Below are 25,206 nucleotides of genomic sequence, written 5' to 3' on the forward strand. Positions count from 1 at the left end.
ATTTCAGTACTCGACCCAGACACAACTGCTGCCTTCCCCACCTGCATCCTGCCAGTTGCCTTACTCATGGTAGCAGCATCAATCAAAGGCCAAGGGCCAAACACTGACTCTGCTGGTACCAAACTTTCCGTCCCAGTCAAACTCATTCAACAACCAGCTATACTGCTCTCTCCGTGCATCTTTAATATCCCCACTGTCCACCACTACCCTTCCTTCATCATTCTTCACACACTGCTCACCTATAATATCCCGATTATCTCTCTTCACCTGATTTGGTACCTTAAATACAGTAATACCTCGTTATATGATACCCCTAGATGCGATACCCCGGCTTAACGATGGGGGCAGAAATTGTAACATACCCCATCTAATGATGGCCAAACCCCAGTTTAACAATGGGTTTTGATTTTTGTTATCGATTTTGATGACAGTTTAGACTAAAATTGTGTGTTTAAGTTGATTTATAAACTGTTTTTAGACTTCAATTATTTGATTTGTTGGTTTTAGTAAGTTATTTACAGGTGTTAGGCTTAGGTTAGCTTCTTGACAGCTTTTAGGCCATTTAGATTGTCTTTAAACCTGTTTTAGGGCTCATCTGGGTGGGTTTTGGACTTGGTTTGGGGGGAAACCCGAGGTGGTAAACGGTCCACGTTGAAATACACATTAAAAGTACAGTACCCCGATATATGATACCCAGCCTAATGGTAGGGTTTTACCTAACCAATTAGATCGTTAAACCGGGGTATGCATTTATCATATTCTTCCCTTCCACACGAATTAGGTTATCAAGTAAAAGTCTCTCTGACTCAGACTTGTACTGGAGAGGAAATTTTTCATTCATTCATTCATTGCCAGACGCCATGTATCCCAAACGGGGTGGCCAAGGGCTTCGAGTTAATTGTTTTACAGGGAGGGGCACTAATCCTCCACCAACTCCACTTGACATGCAGGGAGAACGTTATGCCAACAGCATCTGGTGTTCCCAGGCGGTCACCCATCCAAGTACTAACCAGACCCAACGTTGCTTAACTTCACTGATCGGACGGGAAGCGGTGTACTCAACGTGGTATGGCCGTTTATGAAAGGAATACAAAGGAAAGCAAACAGCAACAGACCCTGTGGACCTTGCAAGGCTGTTTGTTACAGAGTAGACTATGACTACGAGATCCAATTCTACATGCTGAAGGATAAGGATAGTAAAGCAAGAATGCCCCTCCCTCCTCCAAACCCTCCAGGAAAAAGTAAGAAGGACCACCATGCAGCATGGAAAAACTAACATGAAAATTTCATAGGAAAGACTGAAAAAGAAAAGTCACATTCTATAATACTTTAAGCTACCAGTTTGAATAACCTGAAGGGGAAAGTAATAAAGTTAAATGAATAATCAAATAAATAAATAACTACGGTATGACATTCAGTACAAGAACGTTGAGTTAACAGAGCATCTGTAGACACAGCATGGAAACTGCACAGTGCACAGTGTGGATGTTCAGGGGTGGTACAGCAGCCTTGCCTGGCGCTTTTACACAAGCAGCAGTCAATTGGGCCCCAGCTCCATTCAGTCCACCGAGACAAGGAACCTTCCCGTGCGGGACAAGTACACAAGCTACCTCCTGAAGCAGTAACCCCTGGTTCATAAAAAAATCCCGATGGTGGTCACTTAACGAGGACCCTCAGTGATTCACAGCCCATCATAGGCCGAAAGTAAGAGCAGTGACTGTTAACTCAGGGCTATCTGTGCAGATCCTAGTCTGTGCTTATATTACTTTATTTGTATTTAACAGACTGATAAATATGTAATGACATGACACGACACTATGTACGGGTAAACTAAGTTTACAGGGTGTCTTGTAGACAGGAGGGGAATGAACTTATGCATCGTTTTCGTTTTCGTTTTCATTTTTAAAGGCTCCAACATGCTTGCATGTGTCGGCCTTGGTCACCTAATGGCGGCTCTCCACGCTGCATGATCCATTGCAGCCTCCCTGTTCAGTCCCTTAACCCTAAGGTCACACTTAATGACCTTGTCCCATGTCTTTCTCGGTCTACCCCTCATAACCCCACCCCCAATATTAACACCTCTCACCTCCCTCACCCAATTATCATCCCCCATCCTCTCCACATGTCCAAACCATCTCAATCTACCTCTCCTCATCACAACACCAATACACTCCAGTCCCATCCTACCTCTCAACTCTTCCATTGTAAACCCAGCCCCTCCAGGCCTTGGACGCAGGGACACACTGCACATCCACCTAATCATTGTCATTTCTGTACGTCTGAGCCAGCGAATGTCTTCCTCCTTCACTGCCCAGGTCTCACTGCCATATAGCATTACACTCCTAACACATGCTGCATACAAAGACCCCTTAGCACGTAGGGAGAGCCCTCTCATGTCAGGAGAGGCAAGAGCTCCCTGAACTTCTTCCAACCACTTCTCACCCTAGCCACAGAGCTAGCTCCAGCCCCACCTCCAGCACACAACATGTCTCCCAAATAACAAAACTCTTCCACACACTCAAGAGATTCACCAGCAAGTTCAATCCTTTCACGTCTGACGATCTCCACCTGCTCACCCCAGCACACCGTACACATAAAATCAGCATTATCTCGCAGTCTACCTCTGATACCACCACATCTCTTATGCACCCATTTATCACACACACCGCACAAGATGGAATTACTTCCCACTCCCTTGTGGCAAACTGCACATGGCCACTCTCCCTCGTCTTTGACAGTACCACCACCAACTGTAGATATCATCACTTTTGTTTTATCTGCATTTACCCTTAAACCCTTTTGCCCCATACCATCTCTCCACTTCCTAAACCTTTCCTCCGCCTCCCTTTCATTCTCTGCAATCAACACCAAATCATCAGCATACAACTCCCACGGGAGTCCGTTTCTAAAGTCACGTGAAAGGGCTTCAAGTACCATGATAAACAACATGGGACTCAAGACTGACCCCTGATGCACACCAACATTCACGGAAAACTCATCACTCAAATCTACATTCACTCTCACCTGGGTGTGAGCACCCACATACACGGCCATAACCACCCTAACCAGCCACTCCTCCAAGCCAAGCTTTCTCATTGCCCACTTCACCACCTCTCTAGGGACTCTGTCAAAGGCCTTTTCCAAATCAACAAAAACAAAATAAAGATCCCTTCTCCTACCAATATATTTTTCCTGAAGCTGTCGAACAATGAATATGACATCAGTGGTCCCCCTACCTGGCATAAACCCAAACTGCATCTCATCAATATTCACTCTTTCTCTAATCATACCTTCTAAAACTCTCTCCATTACCTTCATTATCTGATCTAAAAGCTTTATACCTCTATACTTTCCTCTTTCCAGGACATCACCCTTCCCTTTATACACATTTACAATTACACTCTTCAGCCAATCATCTGGGACAACACACTCATAAATAATCCTATTTATCAGGTCAGTGACTAAACTCACCCCTATATCGCCTGAGGCCTTCAACATTTCGGCAGTCAACCCAGACACACCTGCTGCCTTCCCCACCCTCATCCTGCCTATTGCCTCACTCACAGTAGCAGTATCAATCAAAGGCCAAGGGCCAGACACTGGATCTGCTGGCTCCAAACCTTCCCTGTCCCAGTCAAACTCCTCATTCAACAACCGGTTATAATGCTCTCTCCATGCATCTTTAATATCCTCACTGTTCACCACTACCCTTCCTTCATCATTCTTCACACACTGCTCACCTATGACATCCCGATTATCCCTCTTCACCTGACCTGCCACCCTAAATATATTTTTCCTTTCCCCATGATTTAGGTTATCAAGTAATTGTCTCTGTGACTCAGACTTTGCCCTGTATACCTCTCTCCTAGCCCTACGCTTGGCAGCCAAATATTCCTCTTTGCTACCACCCTTCTTCCATTCCCGGAAAAGCCTTCTTTTCTCCTTAATTGCAGCTTCTACACCCTCATCCCACCACCAAGTTACTTTATGTCTTGGTGGTCCTCTTGTCCAGCCGCATGTTACATCAGTAACTCTCAAGAAATTGTTCTTGAGGGCTCTGTACTGTTCATTAACGCCTCTGTCTACAGCTCCCTGTTCAGCCACCACTCTCCTTAACTCACTATAGAAGGCATCCCTTACTACTTGGTTTTTCAGCTTCCATATTTTCCTACTAGGTACATAAGTCCTCTTTTTCATCACTTGTTCTTTAAGCACCATATCACAAATCAATAGTTTGTGCTGCTGCACACACTCCTCACTTCCTATAACTTTAACATCCCTCACTAACCTCCTATCGGCCCTCCTAACCAGAAAATAATCTATCTGACTGCTATTTCCCCCAGACTCATACGTAATTAACCTACTGTCTCTTTTCCTAAAATATGTGTTGCACACAATCATGTCCGCTGCCTCCCCAAACTCGAGTATCCTTTCCCCTTCCGCATTCCTTAGACCATATGAACATCCCCCATGCACTCCTTCATAACCTTGTGCTGCTTCACCTACATGACCATTTAAGTCCCCTCCCAAAATCACTATCTCATCATCCCGCATACCACCCACTACACGTATTAAATCATCCCAAAATCTATCTTTCTCTGATTCATCCAATCCTGCCTGTGGAGCATATGCCGATATAATCACAGCTATCTTTCTTCCCAACAGAATTTTCACTACCAATATCCTATCGCTTACTCTCAAAACATTCATAACATATTCCACCCATTTCTCCGCAACCATCACACCAACACCTCCATATCCGCCTGTCCCCCCCTGCCAAAACAACTTATAGCAACAGTCCTTCCCAACAATCTTTCTGGCTGATCCACCCCTGTACCGGACTTCCTGCAAACACGCCACATCCACCCACCTCCTACTGAATGCCTCAACGACTTCCCCTGCTCTTCCCCTCAAACTTCCCACATTCCATGAACCCACCCTCATCCCCATGGGTGATTTACTGTCCTCAGGCTTGCTTGAAACCTTTTTTGTTTTGTCATCTTCAGTATTAATAAATGGGGACAGACACAGCACAGGTCCCACTCACTGCACAATCCCAGGTCCAGGCAATGGATCTGGGACCCCTAGCCCACCAGCTTACCAGTGGCTGTGGTAGTGGCCTCGGGGCACCCTGCCAGGACAGCTGCAGGGACACCCTCCAAGCGCGTCTTGGCACTGCAACTATCCCGCCATTATACACCCACTGATAGGGCAGCCTCCTGGGGCGCTACTCCCAGGTTCGGGCCCCTCTCTACTGGGCGGAAGCAGCAGCCTGGGAACCGCAATGCCCTGTACCCTCTAGCACAGGCCCGAGCCCCATCTCGCCCTGGACCCATGATCTATGCCGGCGGAACCCCCGCCACACCTCCCCCCAGAAGTCCGCCACTAGGTAGCGGGGGCAAAGTTTTCTGGCCGCATGCCCTTGCTGGCGCCAACCCCTGTAACGTAGTGGGTTACGTTGTGTGAAATGTAAAGTGCATGTGGTGTAGTGCATAGATAGTTAGAGGAAATGTTTGGGAGAGTATGCTGGTCTACTCTCCATGTTACTGTCACACTGAAAAGGTCAGCAAAGGGGGATGGTTAGATAGCTAGTGAAACAGGAGCTCCAGCTCTCCCTATCACCAGCATTCCCATTCCCCTCGGGAGTACTACCCTGTTCGGCCCGTGCTACGGCCTCCTCCTGCATAGCTGGTAAAAATAAGTTATTCAGAAAGAAACAGAATCAGCTGAGAATTCTCGTGCAAATATCTATCTATTTTGTTTTTAAATGTCTTAATTGAGATACTGTTCACGGTATCTGAGGATAATCTGTTCCATATATTTACGACTCTGTTGAAGAAGAAGTACACGTATTTTGCATCATAGGAACATACATGCTTTCCCATAATTTTGCAGCCATTACTCCTGGTTTGATTCGACCGATCAATTTTAAAATATTTATTCATGTCTAAGTTGTCATATCCCTTAACGAGTTTGAAAACTTCAATAAGGTCACCTCTTAACCTGCATTTTGTTAGGCTAAATAATTTAAGTTCTTCAAGGAGTTCCTCATATGGTTTGTTTCTCAATCGTGGTATCATTTTTGTGATTCTTCGCTGTATTTTCTCTAGTTTTTCTATGTCCTTTCTGTGGTACAGAGACCAGAACTGCACACAATACTCGAAATGGGGATGCACTAGCCAGTTGTACAAGGCAAGTATGACTCTTCCGATTTAAACTTGACAGTTCTTCCAATAAAACCCACCAACTAGTTTGCAATTTTAACTACCTCAGTGCACTGCTTACTCAGTTTTAGGTCATTTGATATTATCACACCAAGATCCTTTTCATTTTCTGTACTAGATACCTCAATATTGTTCATTTTGTAATTCTCATGGATGTTATCACTTCCAATATGAAGTACTTCGCATTTTTCTATGTTGAATTTCATTTGCCATTTTTCTGCCCAGCTTGCCATATTATTAAGGTCATTTTGTAACTGCTGCCACTATAACTTCAAAGTTACTTAATTGGTTATTTTAATATCATCTGCAAATCTGGATATTTTACAATTTAGACCCTCATCTAGGTTATTTATGCTGATAATAAAAAGTATCGGTCCAAGTACTGAGCCCCAGGGAACACCACTAATCACATTATACCATTTGGATTCCTTTCCGTTTATCCGTTTATTGAGCGTACAGTCACTGAATGTATAGTGAGGTGCAGTGGTGAAAAATGGAGAATGTGAGTACCTGTACCTATAATATCTGGAGTGTGATGACCAAGGAAGTTTAGAAGATGACATGCAAGAAAGAGTACAGCAGAGAAGGAAGGCTGAGGTCACAATGAGGGGGGTGATAAAGAACTGTGAGAAATGCATGGAAATAAAGCAGTCCCTGCATGGCAATATTGTGATCCCACATTTAATGTAGGGATGTGAAGCTTTTACTCTGCTGGATGGGCAATGACAGGAGCTGAGATGAGCTATTTGAGAGGAGTATGAGGAGTAATGTGGATAGACAAAGAGACAAATGTAGGTTGTGGTGTTGATCTGAATGTGATGGAAAGTGTCAGAAGTATCCTGACATGGTATGGCTATGTGGAGAGAATGGAGAATGAAAGACTGACTATGAGAGTGTATGTGAGATGGAAGGGGAGAGGGGGAAGGCAGAGACCAAGGATGAGCTGGAAGAATGGAATGGAGAGGTATATGAATGAGGGTGATGTGACCTGGAGGAAGGGCTGCCTGGCGGCAAAGGAGAGGGTGACATGGAAGCAGTTACCTGTATAGGCAAAATTTGATACTTTGGAATAATGTACATCCCTGACACAGAACAAGAACTGTCTGTATTAATCAACTGCTGCTTTTCTCTACTCACCTGCCGCTTACTCCCTGAACTGGTACCACTACTGCGAGGCCGACCCAGTGCTGGAAGGCACGATGGCTGGGGAATATAGATGATGATATTAAGTGTCGTATTCTAATATTCAAACAGCATTGGAGACTCTGTAGCACCTTTCCTTGGTGATCCATACTGCATATAACACTGACATTTCCTTGTATACTATTTGTATCATTTCAATACAGCAAAACCTCAATATAACGGACTTCAATAGACCAGAATTTACTTTTATCGGAATCGTGGAGCTACCAGACTAAATTCTTATATATCAGAAAACATACAATAAAGCCAAAAGCAATTCGGACTGCCTGACCACTTCAGCTATATTCACCACAATAAGGTAAATAAAAGACATGTTTATCAGTGTACAGTACAGTATTATTAGTCAAGCCTCAGTCAGTTGGACACTCATAACTGGGATCCCTGTACAGGTTGGACAGGGTCATATGTAAAATTCAAATTTGTTACGGTATGTAATGTCATGTAAAAAATCTTCCTTTGCACAACTGTCATAAACACACAGAAGAACCCCATACCTGCCGAACTCATAATTAACAACTCCACTAATTAGCGATTTCTTCCTTAAAAAAAAAAATAGTTGGAAAAATACAGAAAAAAAAATTTCCTCATTATTTATTTAACCTATTTAAAGAAAAATTTCCATTAACACTAGTATAATTCTGTTATGGAAAACCCATTCCAAAACTCACTGACTTACCAGAATCCTCACCTTATTCTTTATTTTTTATTCTCTTACTATCCTCACCATATTCTTTATTTGCATATTTTATTACTACAGTAGAACACCATAACTGCCAAACTCACTAACTGCTGACTTCACTAATTAGCCAGTTCTTCCTTTAAAAAATAATTGGAAAAATACAGAAAATAAACTGCAGGAATATGAACTGAACTGGTAAGGTCTTTCTGCTGAAAGTTAAATGTACTTTTAGTGCTCATTCTTTTGTTCGTTTTTGTGTGTATCTGTAAAAGAGAGAGTATTGATGCAAACAGCAATGTATTCCATTAACCCCTTAATAACCCCCGACGTTTAACAACCCTTTACAATATCGGTGTCAGTGACATCGAGCTAGTGTGAGCTATAAAAAAAAACTGTGAACAATTATGGGAAGGGAACAATGGTCACTGGTATGTTTACACAGCCCTAAGCTACCATCCCAAGCAGTCAGGCGGTCATTTAATCTCGGATGTTTTCGTCCACATGGCACATGCACCATAATTTTATGAATTCTTCCACAAATCATGGCGAATCACAGGATGGATAAAGGAAGCTAGAAAACACATAGCTAACTGTGCCAGATGATTCTCTTCACATCTTTAAGAAAAACACATTGATTTTAGAACCTCAAAAATTGTTCCGGGGCCAGCCAGGGGTCCACGGGAATTTCTGAACCCATGGCCATTAAGGGGTTAAGCCGCTAAGCCATACCTACGACTGTTTGTTTCCAACGTAACAGAAGAAACTTACTCTATGTACTCAAAGGTGGATTTCATTTCCCACTTTCCCAACTGTAGGTTAGGTTAGACTTGGCTGAATTATTAGGTACAGTTAAGCTTGGTTAGGTTAGGTTTAGTTAAACACTTTGGACAGTCCCTTCTGCCATTACTCTGACGAATCAAACATGAGTTGTCACAGCCGAACAGCTAAAAACAACAGGGAAACAGATTTAACATGTAAAGTTTATTTATGGGTAATGCATTACAGTAACACTGATTCATAAGCTACGCAATTACGAGTAAATGTCATTATCAGGAAGGTGTAAAGAATGAGCAAATTTCAAGAATTAGCAAGGGGGTTTGGAATGCAACCCTCGCGAATTTGGGGGGGGTTACTTTAACGTTAAGAGATGTCATAGTTTTAACATATTGCACTTTGGTGTGCCTAAATATCTGTGTGCATGAAAATGTGATGATTTATGCAGATTTAGAGTACAAGCCCGTGTAGGTCGGACACCTGCATAACTTGGACCGAGTTACCCTCCGATTAGTCCAAGTTACCGAGGCTTGACCGTAGATATATTATACCATTTGATTATTGCAGTGAATGTATAATACAGTACAGTACTGCAATGGTAGTGAAAACAGTTTAAAAACCATTGGTGCAATCCAGAATAATGTCTCATATATCGGAAAGAGTCCAGGTTAGCAAGAGGAAGTCTGGATGTCGCTTTTATAGGAATTTCACTTTTTTTGGAATGGCTTGGGCCCCAATTAGTCCATAGTGAGGTTTTACTGTATTGATATAGTTTGTGTCAATAACGCAGAAGTGGTTACAGAGGTGTAATGTGCTGAATAAATCACTAAGAAAGAGGTACTAAAAATCTCCGAAGCCACCCATAAATGTGAGCCTAGATAATACTGACTGTAATAGTAACAGGTACCAGCTAATCCCATCTGATTACCTTTGAGGCAGTAAAAGACTAAGCTACCATAGTCTAGTACTGTAAACTTGGGGTATATGACCAGCCTACTCTCCTTGGCAGCATTTCATGACTGAAACACCTCTAGTCATTTCTTGAGGATTGAATCTATGCAAGGGTGTAACTCTGATTAGAGTGTTCTGACTACTGAGCACCAATGCTCACTGTACTGTAATTATTCATATGCATTTTAATTTACAGCAATGTACAAGTAATTCTGGAGCCTATACTTTGAAAGTTATGCAGATACTCATCTTAAATGTCATGACCAACTTCCCTAGCCCCAAGTTCCTACACTCCTCATGGGGTGACACAGGATTGCATGATGGATGGATTGATGGACATACATAAAAGTGATGCCATGATTCCTCTTTGGGAATCCCTGTACAGGAGGGTTGGCCATAATACAGGTGATGTTCTCTATGGACCGGAAGCTAAACCAAGTGACAAAACCAACTAATTATTTCCAAGTACCGGTAGTTGCTGGAAGCTTTTGAGAAAAAAGAAATTTGAGCTATACAAAAAGATCTGTTAAAAATGTGGGAACTCAGCTTGGACTTTGACTCTATGTACAGTAACTCATAAAAATGATCACTGAGTAACTACTTGTGGCTGAATGTTCCCTGCCTAAGAGTAATGACTGTGAGGCTAGTTACCAGACTTGTAGCCACATTTCACTCTTACGGTAGCAACTTCCAGGGCTGATGGTAGCCATCCAACTACTAACTCTACTTTGGGATTTATGATGAAATAGTGAATCTGTAGGTTAAAAATGGACCTCAAAAATATAAGTGGCACTTTCAGGCTTCAATGGTGTATAAGAAACTGTTACAACGGAAAACAAATACAGTAACAACGATACTGTTGCTGTTGCTCAACCCCGGTGTGTCTGATCGAGCAGGCCCATCACCTGTAGGTAAGCAACTGTTCCTATGAGGCTGACTCATAATTTCCCTACACTGTTGACGTTGTATCTGGGTCTTAGTGTGGCATGTGCTGTGCAGTGCTCCATTAGCCTATATGTGTTACATTCTGTGGGCCAATTCTGCAGGGTGGGCACTTGCCATCTGTGATTCCACCCAACCCAAAGCTGATAGCTGAAGAAGGTTGGGCAATGTCCAGCTCTAAGCATGGCTGGGTGAACTCGATCATCTCTATTTAAGGACGCCTCTGATGGGTGGATGTTAGGAAGGGGAGCTTGTAGTACGGAGCTGAGATTGGGTGTATACTACCCTGTGGGTGAAGTGAACATGCTGGTGTTTCTTCACTGCTAGTGTTTGAATGTCTGGAGTTGGGATATAGTGTACAGGGTTTGATAAGGTTTGTGCACCTAAATGTGCTGTGCATCTCTGTCACGTAATGACAGGAGCGTTGTACTCTGGCACACGCTGCTGCATAGAATTGTGTGCTTCTCAAAGTTAGTCTCTGATAGTAAGAATTTTAGTTTCAGAGTGTAAGCAAGCTGTGGGAGTGGTTTTGGTGCAGTCAGTGGAGATGATGTATAGGACATTGTTCTGTGTGATTTGAAAGGTGTTGTAGTAGGTATTAAAAGAATGGGAGCCAATGCCAGATAGGCATAGGACATCAATGATCTAATGTATTACTGTAGAGCAGGGAAAGTGTTTCTTTTGTGGCTCAAAGTCTGGCTTGTACAGTAGTTGTCCTGAGTGCACCGAGTCTGAGTGTGCATTGCCTCTTGATGTCTTGTACATTGTCCTTGAAGGTTAGTCTGGTGTCATACGTCACGACAAGGATCTTAGTTGAGGGTGTGTGTGGCACAAGAACATTGTTAAGTGTGATGTGGGGGAAAGCACCTGTGTTCATATTTGCAGCTGGTGATGAGTGAGGCGGTGGATTTGGTTAGGGAAATCATCAACCTCCTGTCCTCTGTCCAAGTCTGCAGAGTATTGAGGCAGTCCTGTTGTTGAGTGCAGGCTGTTTGCAATGTGGTGTGTAGTTGCTATGCTGATGTCATCTGCATATGAGGCAATGTCTGTGGGTAACTGGGGTGTGGGAATATCATGCATATACAGGCTGAAAAGTATGGGTGAGAGAACAAAGCCCTGAGGAACTCTGTTAGGGATATTTCATGTTCATGATGACTTGCCCTAGAATTTAACATGTGCTTGTCTATCAGACAAATAGCTGACAAGCCATTGTTTGGTGTGGTTCTCCATGTCTGTGCCGTATATTTTGGTGACTAGTTCGTGTCGGGGGTAGCAGAGAAGGCTTTACTAATATTTGCTGTTCTGTTGTGTGAAATTAGTCACTAAGGTGTTTATTCTGAATCCATGTTGTGAAGGAGCAATGGGAACATGGAGAGTTGTTTTGTTAAGAATGAGATATTCAGTTATTTTACACGATGTGCTAAGTAGTGTTATGGATCTATATGAAAAATGGAGTGTTGGGTCTTTGTTTGGTTTAAGTAAAGTGATGAATGATAATATATTCATGTGAAATAATGATACTGAACTCATATGAAAATAATAATGATGTCCTATTCATGCATGCAACAGAGTTGACAGTTCTGAAGTACAGTAAACTCTCAATTATCCAGCCCAAAGCAATATCCAACACTGCTAGCTCGGCCCTATTAAACCAACATCCAGCAAAATTATGCAATATCCGGGGCCGAAATAGGATGTAACTGGCGGTACTATGCAACATCCAGCATTTAGGAGTATCAATCAGCTAGTAAACAGTAGCCAACCGGCACTGTATTACTGTACTGTATCATTATATTATTGTATTTTATGATTAATTTTCATCTTTTCTATCTATCTCTATCTATCTATTGCCAGAAGCCTCAATCCCGTTTGGGGTGGCCACAAACAAATCGCCTCCAAGTCGCCCTGTCCACCGCCATTTCACTGCACTGCTCCCAACTCACACCCCCCTCTCTCATATACCTCTCCACCCCATCCCATCATCTCATCCTCAGCCTCCCCCTCCCTCTTCCCCCCTCCACCTCACTCACATACACTCTCTTCGTCAGTCTTTCACCCTCCATCCTCTCCACATGGCCAAACCACCTCAGTGTGTTCCTCATAACGCTTTCTATCACATCCACATCCACACCACAACGCTCCTTTATATCCTCATTCGTCAGCCTGTCTCTCCATGTGACTCCACAGGCTCCTCTTAAATAACTCATTTCCACTGCTCTCACTCTTGACTTGTGTCCTTCCAACAACGTTCAAGCTTCACTTCTATACGTTAGAGTTGGTATCACAATACTGTCATGTAGTAACTTTTTCACTTCCATGCTCACTTCCCTGTTTCTTATCACTGCTTTCAAAGAACCAGCATCCTTTCTTCCCTGCTGAACCCTTTCAAGCACTTCACCCTCCAAACCTCCATCCTTACTCATCACACTACCCAAGTACTTAAACGTACTCACATTTTCCAATTCCTCACCATCCACCCTCGCTGTACATTCACTGACTTCACCTCTCTCGAAGACCATCACTTTACTCTTCCCTACATTCACCTTTAGATTCCGTTCCTTACACACTCTCCCAAACTCATCCACCAAGCCTTGCAGCTCCCCTTCGTCTTCACTCAACAACACAGTATCATCTGCAAACAACAGTACAGGGAGTTTCCAAACACTATCCTCTCTCACCAGGGCCACTCCAACATCCACTGCCCTACCTTGTACCTCTTTTAATACCCCATCCATCTACAGATTGAACAACCATGGAGACATGACACATCCCTGTTTCAACCCAACTTTCAAAGAGAAAAATTCACTTAGTTCACCATCCACACGCACTGCAGCCTTCGCACCATCGTACATACTCTTCACAGCATTCAACAACTTCCCATCTACTCCATATAATCTTAACACTTTCCACAATCCCTGTCTATCCACCCTGTCATATGCTTTCTCCAAATCCATGAAAGCCGCATACAACTTCTTTCCCTTCTCTAGAAACTTTTCCACAAAAGATCTAAGAATGAATATCTGATCTACACAACCTCTTCCCTTCCTAAAGCCTCCCTGTTCTTCTCCAACTAATTTCTCTGTTCTTGCTCTAACTCTGTCAATAAGTATCCTACCATACACTTTTCCTATTATACTAAGAAGACAAATGCCCCTATGATTACCACACACTTCTTTTTCCCCTTTTCCTTCGTACAAGGGAATCTTCATCTTTTACCCCTGGGAAAGATTTTGGGATTAAGATTCAAAACGTATTGTAACACAACATCCGGCTCATCGCCGAATATTGAGCTAACAGAGGGTGCTATGCATTACCTGGCATTTTGCTTTAGGCTAACTGGCACAGGACTTGGCTGAATTATGCCGGATAATCGGGAGTTTATTGTATTGTCAGTATGAGAGCAGCATGACCTTTGTAAGTCTTTACTCAAGTTTACTGTCCAAGTAACTGGCAGTTTGTTTCATATTATAAACCGATGTTCATCTACAATGGTTTATAGTGACAGCACAGTATGTTGTGTTTTAGGTGGTTATGAACAATTATTTATGTAACTTTTGGACTTGGGTTAGGTGAAGCACCCCAGAAGGTCAATTCTAGACCTCTGGCAACACATCTCCATTAAGTCCAAGTTATATCTTCAACTACTGCTAAACTGTAAATCTCTGATTTTGGTAAATGGAACTCCACTGTTAAGGAAGGGATACCTTTACTACAGGTGTAAGAAGGCAAGTTTTTTTTTTTTTTTTTTTTTTTTTTTTTTGCTGTTTCACTTAGCTATACAAATAATGGCTGACTTGTTTATGCTTGATTATTAATATATAAATAGCCAATCAATGATGGCAGCTTGAAAATTATGGAAGAAAACTGACAAATCAATTTACACCACTTGTTTTTGCAATAAACTTTGTAAATAAATGCTGCAACTACCCTTCTATTTCCTGCTGGACCTTACATGTTTTCCTGACATATATCCCTATGACTTGCTATGACAGTGACCATTTAACCTACTTACTTCATAATGCTGCTACAGTAATAGAGGTTAAGAGCTTCCACTTTCTATGACATTAGCTCTTAAAAAAACAAAATCACTGTGACACTGGAGAACATATTTGGTACATTATCATGCAACTTTCCTAAACACACATATAATATGAATACCAGTGCTTACCTGACTAGCTTGAGGCAATGGGAAGGCTTTCTCCTCTTCTTCAATGGCAATAGTTAAGGGAAGGCTACGGTAATTGTCTCCCCGTTTGTCGAGCTCTTCCATCAAGAATCTAAAACAGTTTTGCATATTACTAGATGATATAGGCTTTAATAATAATGCTGGTTACAGAATATAGTCAATTTGAAGGCTACATTACTATAACTAATACTTAAAATTGACTTTAATCAACCAGACATATATTGCTGTTCTGCATAAGTAGCTAGTGTATGAAGGAGTGTTGTGGTGTGGATATGGATGTGATAGAAAGCCATCCATCCATCCATCCATTATCCAATCCTACATTGCCCCATGAGGAGCGTAGGAGCCCTGGGCTAGGCAGTTGGTCCTGACATTTAAGATGAGAGTGACCAGCCTCACTCATCCCTGAGTGGCATTACATGAGCAATCAACCCCAACCACCTCATGGATATAAACCTTCACTGGCTCAATCCGACCGGAGCGCAATAATTACCCGCTAAACCACCAGGTGCCAAAATTTGGTTATATGGTTACCACCCAGCATAGTAAGTGGCTTCATGGTGTACAGGAAACCATTTGGCTTGTCACTCAGTGTAGAGCCACCCACATGCAGAAGGAAAAGGAAAGAATGAAGCAAAGAATGACAGAAGAGGGAGTGTAAAGTCACCCGTAGGCAGAAGGACAAGGAAAGAATGAAGCAAAGAAAGACAGAAGAGGATGGAAGGCAAGAAGGATGGAAGAGAGGAAAGGGCAGACACCCGAGAGCAGCACTACATCGAGTGAGTGGATGGTGAGCGCCCCCACCTACCACCATTAGAAGAAATATATTGAGGTGGTTTGGCCATATGGAGAGGATGGAGCATGATAAACTGACAAGGAGAATGTAAGCGAGTGAGGTGGAGGGGGGGAGGGGGAGAAGGAGGCCAAGGATGAGATGGAGTGGAGAGGTATATGAGAGAAGGGGGTGTGAGCTGAGAACAGGGCAGTGAAATGGCAGGGGACAAGGCAACATGGAGGCAATTTGTTTGTGGCCACCCCTTACGGGATTAAGGCATCTGGCAGCAGATGAGCCCCATCACTCCAATTGCATCTTTACGGTTACTGCTTGCTACTGACAGTCCATTAAATGCACTTTTTGTAAAGTTTTCTGGTAGTAAGGGGGTTTATGAAAACTTAATTCTACTCCTCTTGAGTCAAAAAGTCTACCTTATGATAGAGAAAATCATTTTGAGACAGCATTTTTTTCTCCCACTGTGAAGTTATTTAACATTTAAGGAAGCTGGGTGGACACTTCCCGTAAAAAAATAAATAAATAAATAAATAAATAAACTTTGCATTCAGGTTTTTTTCCTCTCCTAGTTCTACCTACCCTGCAGGATGGTCACTGGTTTGAAAGATCAACTGCCCAGTGACTTTTTTTTTTTTTTTTTTTTCCCCCCCCCCCCAGCTGAGTGTCTACCCACTCTCCTCACTGGACAAACCCAGTGGAGTGGTCAGTTTCACTGCCAATGACCCAACTCTGAAACAGGTAGTGCTAGATTACATGGTACCAGTAGCAGCTTACTAGATCTGACCTGACATGGTTCAAACAGCAATAGCTACAATAAAAAAAAAAAAAAAAAGGTCATGGGAGTGAAAGGGTCCATTAAAAATCTTGTCAGCTATGATGACATGGTGGGTGGGTGGGCATAATATGGCAATGGGTGGGTGTAAGATGATACAATTTGTGAGTGTATGACGATATGGGTGGATCGGTGTAAGACGGCATAATGGGTGGATGGGCAAAAGATGACAAAATGTGTGGATGTAGGCTATGATGGCATGATGGGTGGATGGGTGTAAGATGGTACAGTGGATGGATGGGTATGACACAGTGGGTGGATAAGATGGCACAGTGGGTGGGTGGGCATAAGATGGCACAATAGGTGGGTATATGATGGCAAAATGGAAGGATGGGTGTAATATGACACAGTGGGTGGAGGGACATATGACAGTGTGATGAGAGGACAGATTCAGTTTAAATTTTGGGGGTGGTTAACTGAAATTCAACCTGCATCCCAAACTACATGGTGACAGTTCAGCTGTGGTCCTGTGGTTGATGCTGTCCCACACACATTTGCGTATAAACAAAAAGGATTGCAGGCTGAAGCTGTCTTTCCGTGGTCCACCATCCTCCTACAAACCTCTTCCACCACAAGTGTTGCTTATCTTAGGTTAGATTTTCAACATAGGCTAATACCAAGTTTATAATTACTAAATACTTACTACACTGCAACTACAGTACTAATAAAATAATTATACAAACATTAATTACAGTCACCATATATATTATGATTTTAATTTATATAAAATTTACAACTTACTTTCTCTCCTTTCTCAATCGGCGCACAATCTTCTTAACCTGATACACACGGTTCACCAACATCTCATTTTCCTGAAAAAATTAAGGTAAATTTTACAAACAAAAGTTGTAAACTACAGTTAACAATGATCATATTTCTCCTTTGTTGTGTCATACTGCATAGTGCTAAGTGTTCAAGAACTTATTTTGCCATGTGTACACAAAGGACTCTCAGTGCTGGCTGACTTAAATTTCAGTTAAGCAGTGAAGCAGTGAAAGAACTGCTAGATGGGTGCCTCGTGCTCACAGTATTGAGGGAAGAATACAACCAGAGTTACAAAAAAAAAAAAAAAAAAACTAATTATTCCCCTGTACAAAGGAAAAGGTAAAGAGGAAGTGTGTGGTAATTATACAGGCATTTGTCTTAGTGTAATAGGAGAAGTATATGGTAGGATACCTACTGAGAGGGTTAGGGGAAATAACAGAGAGATTAATTGAAGAAGAACAGGGAGGTTTTAGGAAGGGAAGGAGTTGTATAGATTAGATATTTATCCTAAGGTCTTCAGTGGAAAAGTTTCTACAGAAGGGAAAGAAGCTGTATACGGCTTTCACGGACTTGGAGATAGCATATACCAGAGTGGATAGACAAGGAATGTGGAAAATATTGAGAATATACGGTGTAAACAGAAAGCTGTTGAATGCCATGTGTACGAGGGCGCTAAGACTGCAGTGTGTGTGGATAAGAGAATTGTTCTATCTGAATGTTGGACTGAAATAGGAACGTGTCATGTTTCCGTGGCTGTTTGATCTGTATATGGATGGAGTCATAAAAGAGATACAAAGTAGGGCAGTGGATGTTGGAGAGGCCCTAATGAAAGAGGGAAGTGTTTGGAAACTTCCTGTTCTGTTGTATGTAGATGGTACTGTACTGTTATGTGATGACGATGGGGAACTACAAGGCTTCATGAATAAGCTTAGGAGTGTGTGCAAGAAACAGAATCTAAAGGTGAACGTACGGAAGAGAAAAGTTGTGGTCTTCGGGAAAAATGAACTCACTGAATGCACGGTTCAGAAGGATGGTGAGGATGTGGAAAATCTATCTATCTATATCCACAAGCCATAAAGGGTGGCCACAAACAAATCACCTCCATGTCACCCTGTCCCCTGCCATTTCACTGCCCTGCTCCCTGCACACCCCCCCCCTCTCTCATATACCTCTCCACTCCATCCCTCCATCTCATCTTTGGCTTCCCCCTCCCTCTTCCCCCCTCCACCTCACATACACTCTCCTTGTCAGTCTCTCACTCCCCATCCTCTCCACACAGCCAAACCACCTCAGTGTGTTTCTTCTAATGCTTCCTATCACATCCACATCCCAACGCTCCTTCACTCCCTTATTTGTCAGTTTGTCTCTCCATGTGACTCCACATGCTCCTCTCAAATAACTCATTTCAACTGTTCTCACTCTAGACTTCTGTCCCTCCAACAATGTCCAAGCTTCACTTCCATACATTAGAGCTGGTATCACAATACTGTCATGCAGTAAGTTTTTCACTTCCATAATCACCTCCCTGTTTCTTATCACTGCTTTCAAGGAACCAGCAACCTTTCTTCCTTGATGTACCCTTTCAAGCACTTCACCCTCTAAACTTCCATCCTTACTCATCACACTATCCAAGTACTTAAACACACTCACATTTTCCATTTCCTCCTCATCCAGCTTCACTGTACTTTCATTGACTTCATTTCTCTCAAAGAAAGAGAGTGCATTTAAGTACTGTACTTGGGTAGTGTCATGAGTAAGGATGGGACTTTAGAGGATGAAGTGCTTGAAAGAGTACAGCAGGGAAGAAAGGCTGCTGGTTCTTTGAAAGCAGTGATAAGGAATAGGAAAATGAGCACGAAATGAGCATGAAACGAGCATGGAAATAAAAGTCACTGCATGACAGCATTGTGATACCAACTCTAACGTATGGAGGCAATGCCTGGACTTCATTGGAAGGACTCAAGTCAAAAGCGAGTGCAGTGGAAGTAAGTTATTTGAGAGGAGCATGTAGAGTTACATGAAGAGACAGACTGACAACAGAGGACATGAAGGAATCTTATGGTGTGGATGTGACAGGAGAAATACACTGAGGTGGTTTGGCCATGCAGAGAGGATGGAGAGTGTGAGACTGATGAGGAGAGTGTATGTGAATGAGATGGAGGGGGGGAGAGAAAGGGAGAGACTGAGGATGAGATGGAAGAAGTGGAGAGGTATATGAGAGAGAGAGGTGTGAGCTGGGGGGAGGGCGGCGACATGGTGGGGGATAGGGCGACATGGAGGCAATTTGTTTGTGGCCAACACTTACGGGACTGAGGCATCTGGGTGTAGAGTAAGAGAGGGTTGATATATGAATACAATTACAGTGACTTTCACATTCACATGCTGATTTCCTTTCTCACAGAGGAAAGAAACAAGAGACAGTACAGCAGAATCTCCTAAATCTATCTATCTATTGCCAGACGCCATAATCCCATAAGGGGTGGTCACAAACAAATCGCCTCCATGTCACTCTGTCCCCTGCCATTTCATTGCCCTGCTCCCAGCTCACTCCCCCCTCTCTCATATACCTCTCTACTCCATCCCTCCATCTCATCCTTGGCCTCCCCCTCCCTTTCCCCTCCTCCAATTCACTCACATACACTCTCTTCATCAGTCTCTCACTCTCCATCCTCTCCACATGGCCAAACCACCTCAATGTGTTTCTCCTGTCGCATCCTCACATTCACATCCACACCACAATGCTCCTTCACTTCCTCATTTGTTAATCTGTCTCTCCATGTATACTGACAGAAAGTGCTAATAAATGTATTTGCATTTTAAATCAATATTTATGCAAAACAGAAGTCTGTCAAGGCATGCTGTCAAGCTAAAGACAAAACATTTCTGCTAACTCTAGCAAGTTTTTGCTCTGAATCCTGATTTCAAAAACTGTTAAACTAAACAGCTTTTTTCCGGATTTCAGATAACTGGGTGTGTATGAACCTATATGGTGAAAAAAAATTATATTCCAATTATAAGTGCCAATTTGGTAAATAACTGCCAATTTGGTAATTCTTTGCACCCAATATTGTGTGGACTTGTGGTGCTAAGGATTTGTAAACATTAACTCCATCCTAACTTTTTAATTTCATAATGGTAAAAATAAGCAAAATTTAATTTCATGCCATTTTAGGCATTAACCTACACAAATGCCATGTAAACTAACCAAGATCTGTGTCATTTGAACCAAACCAAGACAAATTTCCAATCTTACCCTGTCTGCAGAGTCCATCTTGACATTTCAAATTTGAAAACACATGACTTCCAGCCCTCTAACTGGTTGAATCTGAACCACAGCGCATCAGCAAAAACAAAAGCAAAGTGTCTATGACCATAATGCACCACCAAGAAGCAAAACTGCATTGCATTTAATGCCTGAACTGTAGGCTAAGTACTCTGCCGGCACAGGCACACATATGACCCAACATCTCGTTTATTTTGAATTTTAGAAGTGTCAAAGAAGAAAGCTGACTCAGAAATGTGCAACAAATTGATCTACATTATTATTTCTTAGGAATCTGGTTTTATGGTTATGTAAACATTATCCAGCAACTTCCTTAATGTTTAACACGTTCTTGCTCTAGGGATGTGACCAGTTTTTTATTTTTTTTTAAATATGGAGGCTGGTCACTGTGGTACCTCCAACACAGCCTAGGTACACTGTGGGCTGTCAAAACCTATCCTTAACTTTTTTGGTGCCGTGTCCATATATATATATATATATATATATATATAGGGACAAACCAATCATGTCAAAATTGCCGAGTCCGTATATATATATATATATGGACTAACCCATGGTACCCTAAACTGCCGAGCCCATATAATATATGGGCTGACAGGGTCTTCCTCACATTTGCGTGAAATTATTTGAGTGCCCTTAGTGTGTGGCAGAAAATGGGATGATGGACACCCCTCCTCCCCTCCCATGCCTTTTACCAATATAGTAGGCCTACCAGTAATAATTTAAAAAAAAAAAAAAAAGTTAATGTGAAAATACATAAAATTAGCATGGTACCCCAACTTCCCATCATCACAGTTTCGACTGTGTACGCATTACATGCACCAGTTTGCATTTCCACGCTACGAGTACTCCATGCATCCACCCGCTCCACACCAAAATGGACTATCACATCAGCCACTGGCAGTATCTAAAAGCAGCCATCTGATGCAAATCTGGGTCATGCCGCACTGCCAAAGATATTGTGCTTACTCCCGACTTCCAGTCAAAGGTGGAGAACTAAGTGATGAAGTAGCTGACAGTGATGCGAAAATAGTGTATGTAATGAAATTAATGTATGTAAATGTAAGGAAATAAATAATAAAATCAAGTAATATGAGGAAAATAACATACAAAACACGTGATTTACTGTAACTAATGTGACTGTGTGCAGGATGAGTGTTTACTGTGCCCTATGCAAGTGTTTATAGTGCCTTATACCCCAATCAAAAAAAAAAAAAAAAAAAAAAAGTGAAAATACGGTACATAAAATTAGCACAGAACCCCAACTTCCCACCATCAGTTTCCACTGCGGCTGCATTACATAAACCAGGTTGCACTTTCATACTACAAGTACTACATGCATCCACCCATTCCACACCAAACTGGACTATCTATCCACATCAGCCACTGGCCGTATCTGAAAGTAGCCATCTGATGCAAATCTGAACATGCTGGACCGAAACACTTTTCAGGCAGAAGACAACCGAAGTGAGCGCTTTTACTATCACTAGGCTTATACTGACCATTTTTCAGGTCTATTCACGGAGGAAAAAAAAAAGTTGAAAATGGCCGGTGTCATATGCACGGAGTGACATGCTGGAAGTCACCGTTCCGCTCAGTGAGCATGCACCGAGTGGCAGTTTAGCTTCTATTTTGAAAGTATCCGCATGTTATCCCAAATTTTGTGCCATTTATCAACAACGTTGTATGAAATACATGTCAGGATGATAGTTGGATGTCTTATCGACCTGTAGGTAACTATAGGTCGATGTATGGATATATATAAATAAAGATATATATGTATGTTACAGGCAGATTATGAAATTAGTCATTTTGTGAATTATGATCAGTTTAACTCAGGTTTATTTAGGTTAGGTTGATCTAGGATAAGGTTAGGTTAGGTTTGGTTAATTTAGGCTTACTAGAGAAGGGAACGGTAACTTCCAGCATAAAGTCACTCCGTGCATATGACACCGGCAGTGTGGGTCTCAGCCTCCCAAACCCTCTGCATTGGGGTACCAAAGAGCCGACGACGGCTCCTGCATGGAACGGATTAAAAACAAACTCACCTTCTGAATACTACTGCATTTCCTCAGTATAGCGTTGTATTTCTTGAAATATTTGTCATTGGTGCCATTCTCGGCAGTAGGAAAAGAAGGAATGACATTTACTTCACGAGCGGAAATTTCGGCATCCCCACCACCGAACATCATCTCTTGTTTATATTTTAGGTCGCTTCCTTCCCGCTGGTGCGTCATTTAAAAAGAAAACGTTTTTTAATGTATAAAAATAGTGCAGGGAATGCATTTGCAAACCTTATGCACATAAGAAGAGTACAGTTGAAGCGACAGTCATATGTGGTCTTATAAGCTCATAAAGGTTCTTAAATTCCTTATACTAGATTATTAGAACATACGAAAGTTTCAAGGATCCACACCCTTTTTTAGGTTGAATTCGAAAGAGAAATGAGGGCCAGCAAGTTTCCTGATGAGGCATATATTCGTAAAAGGTGATTCAAGTTTATTACTGAACTTGAAAAGCAACTCATCACTAAGTGCAAGTGAAAGTTTTACACTGAGAACTTCTAGAAAAGGCTTTTCAGCCTGTGATTCTAGCTCTGCATTTTTCTGTGTGGTCATGGATTACATATATTTTATTCCAGTGAGTTATCAAGGTGTAATTCAAAAGTTAACGTGTCAGGTGCTTTAACAATGTGCTCAGGTAAGTTGTTCCTTAAGTTCAATGAGGTTCATTTCTTGTAAATTTTATACCGATGTCCCATCATTTTCCACCTTTGCATCGTAATGTCGGTCAGAATTTTGAGGCATTTAATCATATTTCCTCTGACACGCCGATCAGATACTGAAGTAGGTACTGTAGCTAAAATACCCGCCTCCGCCAGACCACTCACCCCGCCACCCCCCACCCCACCACCACACCACCACCCCAGGAAGATACCTCCCGGGGTTAGTGACCCAGGATAAGAGGGTCACCAGGACACCTCTGTCCAGAGCCCTTCTTCCCCGCAACTGTCACAACACCACCCAGGCGGTCACCCATCCAACGTCGCTTGCTCCTGATTAATATTATAGCCCAAACCTCCCCTCGCTAATTCTAAAAATTTGGATAATAACTACGGATAATCTACCATCATAGTAATAAATGTGTTAAAATATGCCCGCAAATGCATATAGATTCCATTTTGAATCAATATTTATGCAGAATGGAAATCTGTCAAGGCGAGTTGGCGAGCTGAAGGTGAAACACTTCGACTAACCAAAGGTTGCGCTCTAAATTTTGATTTTTTAATTAATAGTAAAATGAAACAAAATTTTGACCGGATTTCCGATAATTAGGTGTGTATAAACCTATGTGGTCATAAAAATGATAATATTTTCCAATTAAAAAGGCCGATTCGGTGCCGATTCTGTGAATGACCTCCGATTCGGTATTTCGTCTCACCCAACAGCGAAGGCAAGTACGTATGTTGTACTTGTCATAATCCAGCCTAGTGTCTTATTCTTGCAACCACCATTTCATGTTTCACTGCACGTGTAATTTCTTATTTTGCAACTGTTTTTGGTAAACAGCCTTTAGCATCATTTGCAGTCATATCTCACAACTTAATGCAGATGCGACTGCAGACAAAGCTAGGAGTTGGAGAAGTGTTTCAGTTACAGTATTTACTGCAGTAAGTACAAAACGGACTATTTGTGACAGAAATATCATGGAGAAGACCATCTCCAATTCAGTGTAAAAGAAAATTATTACAGTACCTTACCCTCGCGTCTACGGTAAGATGGTAATATTGTCAACTGAGAGTTCCGTCTAGGACGAAAAACGTTTTAGACCAACACGACCCTATGGAAAAAATATTGTCACAAAATCTTCGAAAGATGCCCCCCTAAACATCAACCTAGACCTATTTTGGCACCAAAAATTTCATCACCCTGAAAGTGTGTGCTTCTAAGCTTATCTCCAGCTTAGTAGCTTAATTATGTCCAGCTTAGTATCATGAGGTAGATGGCAGTGCTCCTAGGGGCTAGGAAACTGTTTCCTAGGCATGGTTACTTAAGGAGAGACAATTAACTTAGGAGCAGATGCTGAGTGCAACTTGTGGTGTGCCCATGATGCTCTGGTGAGAGACTGAAGTAAACCCCGCTTGCTCATCGCATGACCAGATACCAATATTTTATTGGACAACATCTCAACCTTGTCACTCTCCCAGGTACGGGAACCATGTTGGACCAGGTGAGACCATCATAGCTGTATTCTCCTCAGATTTGGGCTGTTATGAACCATTGGTTCCGTATTGGACGTATGCAACCGTAGTACAACAATATTTTGGATTATACTTTATGGTCTCCGTCTTGGACGCGAAATGCCTTGGACAAACCTGTCTTGGATGCTAGGGTTCTGTATACTGTATACTGATTGCCGAAATTTTAATGGTAATGAGTTGGGATGACATGTTACAAAATGACCTAATAGTTAAGGTACTGAACAGGGATGCTGCCCGAGATCACGTAATATTAAGAGCTGCAGGGAGGTTAATGGACAGATACATGCTTTTCTAGAATGATACCAAAAGAAACCAT

At 42.2% G+C, this 25,206-nt stretch overlaps 1 protein-coding gene and 1 non-coding gene across 3 annotated transcripts in view; both read right to left on the bottom strand.

The window, feature by feature from the left end:
* The window catches only part of LOC145392198 (uncharacterized), a 32,066-nt gene extending 9,245 nt beyond the window's left edge, over nucleotides 1–22,821 (bottom strand). For both annotated transcript variants that reach the window (XM_080266648.1, XM_080266647.1), the window contains exons 1-4: nucleotides 22,678–22,821; nucleotides 17,323–17,393; nucleotides 14,942–15,050; nucleotides 7,362–7,427 (exon numbers count right to left, since the gene is read on the bottom strand). In XM_080266648.1, the coding sequence (XP_080122774.1) occupies nucleotides 7,362–7,427; nucleotides 14,942–15,050; nucleotides 17,323–17,393; nucleotides 22,678–22,821 (390 nt within the window). The remainder of the gene's footprint in view (nucleotides 1–7,361; nucleotides 7,428–14,941; nucleotides 15,051–17,322; nucleotides 17,394–22,677) is intronic.
* On the bottom strand, nucleotides 962–1,080 carry LOC145392297 (5S ribosomal RNA). Its single transcript, XR_013895969.1, has one exon. It is a non-coding gene; the product is annotated as a 5S ribosomal RNA (ribosomal RNA).
* Nucleotides 22,822–25,206: the final 2,385 nt, after the last annotated feature.

This window comes from Coenobita brevimanus, chromosome 21 (genome assembly GCF_032717465.1).
Source record: "Coenobita brevimanus isolate Jiangsu-jjx chromosome 21, ASM3271746v2, whole genome shotgun sequence".
Classification (NCBI taxonomy): domain Eukaryota; kingdom Metazoa; phylum Arthropoda; class Malacostraca; order Decapoda; family Coenobitidae; genus Coenobita; species Coenobita brevimanus.